Source organism: Peromyscus leucopus, chromosome 20, assembly GCF_004664715.2.
Source record: "Peromyscus leucopus breed LL Stock chromosome 20, UCI_PerLeu_2.1, whole genome shotgun sequence".
NCBI classification, from domain to species: Eukaryota; Metazoa; Chordata; class Mammalia; order Rodentia; family Cricetidae; genus Peromyscus; species Peromyscus leucopus.
This window is the reverse complement of record NC_051080.1, coordinates 32,387,747-32,393,461: the sequence shown is the minus strand read 5'-3', so window position 1 is coordinate 32,393,461 and position 5,715 is coordinate 32,387,747. Positions and strand designations below refer to the sequence as shown.

At 48.3% G+C, this 5,715-nt stretch overlaps 1 protein-coding gene across 1 annotated transcript; it reads left to right on the top strand.

Annotated features, from left to right (window-relative positions):
* Nucleotides 1–290: 290 nt before the first annotated feature.
* Nucleotides 291–596, top strand: LOC114694340 (ATP synthase membrane subunit DAPIT, mitochondrial-like). The gene has a single exon (XM_037197301.1). The coding sequence runs from the start codon at nt 307–309 to the stop codon at nt 481–483; it is 177 nt and encodes a 58-aa protein (XP_037053196.1). The 5' UTR covers nt 291–306; the 3' UTR covers nt 484–596.
* Nucleotides 597–5,715: the final 5,119 nt, after the last annotated feature.

The following is a 5,715-nucleotide window of genomic DNA, read 5'->3' as shown; positions in this document are numbered from 1 at the left end:
GGTCTCCAGGGAGTTGAGGCCCAGACTTAGTGTACAACCTAACCGGTCAAAGCTCCAGAGAGGGAAGTACTGCTTTCGGGGTCAAGAACACTAGCTGCATGCTTGGGGTCCTACTCTCCATGTTTTCCAAGCCCCAGCTTGGAAGGCCACTGTTGTCCCCATTTACAGTGGAGGAACCGGTGGAGGGATGGGCCTCCAGTCATGGACAGGGCACCTGCTGTGGGCATTAAGAATCCTCATGAAGGCCGGTAGCTGGGTTTGTTGAAGGACCTCATCTGCGTAGTTTGTGATTTGGGCGAAGAAGTCATGGCTGGTCCAGAAAGTGATGGCCAATTCCAGTTCATTGGTATTAAAAAGTATTTCAACTCTTACACTCTCACAGGTAGAATGAATTGTCTACTGGCCACATATGGAAGCATTGCTTTGTTGGTCTTATACTTCAAGTTAAGGCCTAGAAAAATCCCAGCTGTGAAGGCAACATAAATGGATTTTGAAATGTCTGACCTCATCTGTTAGTCCCATGCCTGAAGAAGCTGGTGTCAATTCATCATGTAATACTCAATTTGTACAATAAATTATGAACCTGGAAAAAAAAATCCTCATGAAGCCATGGTGGCAAAGAGAGGTAGTCATGGTTACGGGAGACAAAATTGTCTTGGGAAACAGGACCAGGCACCCAGAGGCCGACCTAGCAGAGCCCAAGTGACAGGAGGGGGAAATTGAGAGTCCCTTTGAGAGTGAGCTAGAGAGGGGACTAGATATTGCATCTCTACTTGGCACTACCCACCACAGTGAACTCCGGGATCAAGGGAGGATATGTCAGGAGGGAAGTCGGAAGAGCTCTGATAGACAACAGAAGGGCATTCCTATGACCTGGGGAACAGGGAGCATTTCCAAAATAAGATACAAATAGAGCAAATTGTAACAAAAGACCAGTAAGTGACAATCACAAGCCAAAGGCTTTCACTTGTCAAAATAGTTCTCAGAGAAAGCAAGTGGGTAGTTTACAGCCTGGGAAAGGACACTGGCAACAGAGTAACGTATGGAGACGACATTGATAAATAACATGCAGCCTCTGGACGATGAGGACCAGAGATCTGGTGGAAACGGCAGAGGCTTGTACGCACCTCACCGGGAAGTCACAGAACAGGCCCCCAGGACAGAGGTCTCCAGTTTCACTGGTTGCCAGGGAAACAGCTGCAGACGTGAGCTGTCCCCGCTGGATTAACAAACCTCAGAGAGCTGACAGTTCCAGGTGCTGAAAGATGCTCTTTGCAGCCCCGCCTGGACTTTTCAGGTCAGAGACAAATTGTGCGATTGTATGACCCCCTGGGAACACACAGTACCTTCTGGAAAGCTGAGTGATTATGTCCCCTAGGACCAAGCAATCCTTTGCCAGCCTATCACCCAATAAAAATGCCCCGTGTGTGTGTGTGTGTGTGTACTCAGAGGCGTGTGTTTGATGCTTATAATTGCACCGTTCATAAGAGCAAAACTCCAGAAACAGCCGCTCGATTGCAGAAAAGTGTTAGGAATTATGATGTAGCCGCCCCGTGGAATATTACACAGGACAATGCTCACAGACAACTGGCAGCAAAATGAAATCCAGACACAAGACACAGAAGGTCCACAAACTGTACCTCTGACAAAAATTACTCCATAATGCTTTACAGACATGTGGTAGAGAAATAAAATGATATGTGTAAACCCCCCCCCCCATGCCACAAGAGTGGACAGGCCCTTCCGCTGAGGACCTCGCCTGAGAGCTGCTGGGTTCCACCCACAGAACACTCTTAACTGCTGGACCCTGTCCCCACCCTACAGAGTAAAAAGCCGAATCTCTGGAAGTAAAATCCCACCAATCTCTACCCCCTTCCCAAGAAACTCTATATAAACCTTGTATCCTGTTCAGTTTGCTGCTGTCTCTCGCCCAAGCAGAGTTTTTTTTCCTAAGTAATTGATTTATTCTTATTTTGTGTGCATTGGTGTTTTGCCTGTGTGTGTGTCTGTGTGAGGGTCCCCTGGAACTAGAGTTGTGAGCTGCCATGTGGGTGCTGGGGATTGAACCCGGGTCCTCTGGAAGAGCAGTCAATGCTCTTAACCACTAAACCATCTCTCCAGCCCCTGCTCTCCTGGTTTTTGCCCTCCCAATAAATCTCTTGTGTGAGCTTTGTTGTGTGGTGACTTTGTGGTAATCCTTGGCTCCTGGCTGCCAGGAAACCTTTCCATCCAAGCTATAATGCTTACATGTGATGCCATGACTGAGATAGACTCTCCTGGTGCCTGCGTTTCCCCTCATGGTCTAAGCTGCACTGAGACTCTATCCTTCAGCTCCAGTCCACCTGCAACAGACTCAGCTTCTGGTTCATCGATGGCTCAGCACCCCACCCACCAGCAGCAATTAGGTAAGTTTCCTCTTTGGTTGGTGAAAACATTTCCCCGAGTCTGAGGAAGTGACCATGGAGTGTCCGGCCCCCCTCTGGTACTCTGGAGGCAGAGGTACCCCCTGCCATGATCTTTAAGGCTATAGCTGGCTCTCTTCATCTGACCCCATCCCTCCACCCTTCACCTGACCCCAACCCTGCAGCTTCCTTAGGCCAAACCAGGCTATTGTACCCCTTCCTGCTGTCTTCTTCTCCCCCCCCCCAGCTGCCCATAATCCCACAGCTCCTTTAGGCCCTTGTGGCCTCACTCCTAGACCCTTTCCTGTGGATGAGACCCCTCCTCCTAGAGCTTGGTTTGCCTTCTTGCCTTCTTACCTCGGTGAAAGCGCTGGTACCAGGCACCAAGTCTCTCCACTGGCTTAGCCAGGCTAAGCTCCTGATTCCCGCTGAGTGTGGTGATGACCCACTGAACAGTTTTGTTCTCATTCAGTCCTCTGAGTCTGTGACTACAGGCTACAGCGACATTTTCCTTTTCTCTCATCCATGGGAACGTGTCTTCTATACCCCCTCATTCTCCTCTGGGATGCCTCTTAGAAAACCTCCAGCACCGGGCGGTGGTGGCGCACGCCTTTAATCCAGCACTTGGGAGGCAGAGGCAGGCGGATCTCTGTGAGTTCGAGGCCAGCCTGGTCTACAGAGCGAGATCCAGGACAGGTATCAAAACTACACAGAGAAAACCTGTCTCGAAAAAACCAAAAAAAAAAAAAAAAAAAAAAAAAAAAAAAAAAAAAAAAGAAAGAAAGAAAGAAAAAGAAAAGAAAAGAAAGAAAACCTCCAGCCTCTCCATCTGACCTAAAGGGACCTAAATTTATTCACTTTTGCAATCAAATTTGGCCTTAATAGCCCTTAGATAATCAATCCAAAGGCCATCTAATGGCACCTTAGATCCTATTATTTGGGACCTTTACAAATACTGTGAGTGATTGGGGACACGCAGAGAGATCCCTCGCTCCCTATTTCTCGGCTCCAAGCCCTGTTTGGTGTTGTCTGGTCTCCCCTCCCACACACACTGTGTAAATGTCCTGTCTTTTAAGTTACCATAGATGGATCTGTAAGTTTGTTGCAAAGCGGGAGCTAGGAGCGAGCCCTAGCAGGAACCAGAGACAGCCAAGGAGTAGGCCAGCAGCAACAGGCCAGCAGCAGCATGCACACACCCTGCACACACTCTTCACTGGCTGGTGCTTCTCGGCTTCCCTCCTGCAGCATCCTTTGTCGATAGCCAGGACTCAAACATTTCCTCTCTCTAAGCCTTGCTCTCAGCTTACTAGATTCAGTTTTACAGGGACTCAGGTGTCTTTTAGGGACGAGTGGCATTAGACTGTTGTTTCATGCCGTCCCATGTGAACTAAAATCTGGCTCCAGAGTTAGGGTGTGGCTCCCCCTCCTTCAGACCCAAGTGTGCTTGTTTAAAAATTTCTTCCAATATCTTTGTCCTGTATCAAGTGAGCCACCTGCCGTGTGGCAGAGAAAGGAGACCAAGACAGAATAAAGGGACCGACTATTCCTGATAGGGACGATTACTATTCATCTCATCCTCTTTTGTCTTTGGTTGGTTTAACTCTCTAAAACTTTTGCTAGGGTAGAAATCTTATCTCAAGGTTTGTAAAACTATTGTGTAAACTTCCTGTACCTCAGGATGTGTAAGCGTATTGGGTCTGATTAAAAGCCTGTAAAATCTGTAATTAAAGGGTTAATTTAAAACTCATTAACACCAGGGTGAAAGTTATAAATCTACACATAGGTAATCTTAAAGGAAACATGGGGCTTCCTGCCGCCTCAGCTGCTGTCCCCACACTGGGGTGGAGGTAGCCACGGGGCTGACAGCCATCTCTGTTAGGGTTGGAAAGGATGGACTTTGCCATGTGACCTCACTCCCACCTTGACGAAAGTGACCACACGACGTAAGTCGTTTAAGGAAAAACAATAACTCCTCGTTGTGAGCCCGGAACCAGATGATTCTTCCACTATTTTTGGCCACACTAACAAGCCTCACTCTACAGTCCCTTCTCTTCCTCTTCAGCCTCTCTGGTTTTCCTTTCTCTCTTCTCAGTGACAGGCTGCTCACCCAGTCAGGCCTGAAACAGTCCCTGACCAGGACCCTGAAAGAAATTACAGGGGACCGCTAGGAATCAGTTTGTAACCTGCTTCCTGGCTGGCCACCCTTAAAGAGAGAAATTATGAAAAAATCCAAGAGGTCGTCCAGGATGAACATGAGAACCCATCTCAATTCCTGGACTGCCTCACAAAGCCCCTCTTACAATATACCAATCTGGATCCTGAGACCCCAGATGGAAAACAACTCTTTATGGCCTACTTCTTTCAGAGTTTCCCTGATATTAGGGCCAAACTTAAACACCTTGAAAAGGACCCCTGACTCCACAGGCAAAAGTCTTAGCAATGGCCTTTAAGGTGTACTATGGGAGAGATAAAAAAGCCCCCAAACAAAATTTTTTTTTCGACCCACCATAGCAACTGCCCAGGCTCCCTGGTCTCCCAAGCCTGAAAACCGCTGGGTTCTTGTTTCAAATGCAGTCAGGAGGGTCACTAAGCCCAAGCCTGTCTGATCCCTCCTAAACTACCCACATCATGTCCAAGGTTCCATCAAGAAGGTCACTGAGGTGCTGACTGCCCCCATATCCCTCACGGCATGGAAACATCATGCCCAGGTGGCCCTTCAGCTGATCTTCTAGACATGGCCATGGACAACTGAACGAGTCCAGGCTCCCTTGGCCGTGACTGCGGCCATCTCTCACTGGGAGCCTCAGGCGACCTGTCTCTCTCCTTCTGGACTCTGGGGCCACCTATGTAGTCCTGACAGTTTTAGGGACCCCCATCTTCTTGTTCCCCTATTGTCAGGATAGGGTTACAGCTTTACCGGCCTCATCAAACCCCACAAAATATATCACCCAGAATCCATACCCACTCTCTCTGAATAGCCTCAGGGGACTTAAGCATCTTATCTCCGATCTTTTTTTTTTTTTTTTTTTTTTTTTTTTTTTTTTTTTTTTTTAGAGTTGAGGATCGAACCCAGGCCTTGAGCTTGCTAGGCAAGCACTCTACCACTGAGCTAAATCCCCAACCCCTCTTGGACCTTTTAAGAAAGATCTTCTGTGCCCTTTGAGCTGCCTACCACGTGGGCATGCTCCCTGCAACGCCCTTTCATGTGTGCGACTCTACTCACTAAGACACGACTTACCCAGCTATTTTCTGCTCCACCCACTCTACCCACTTGTCTCTCCTCTGCCACTGGGTAAGTGGCACCACGGATGCC

Bases quoted from the DNA above. Each gene is read 5' to 3' on its own strand.
- LOC114694340 (XM_037197301.1), top strand. From the start codon at position 307: ATGGCTGGTCCAGAAAGTGATGGCCAATTCCAGTTCATTGGTATTAAA.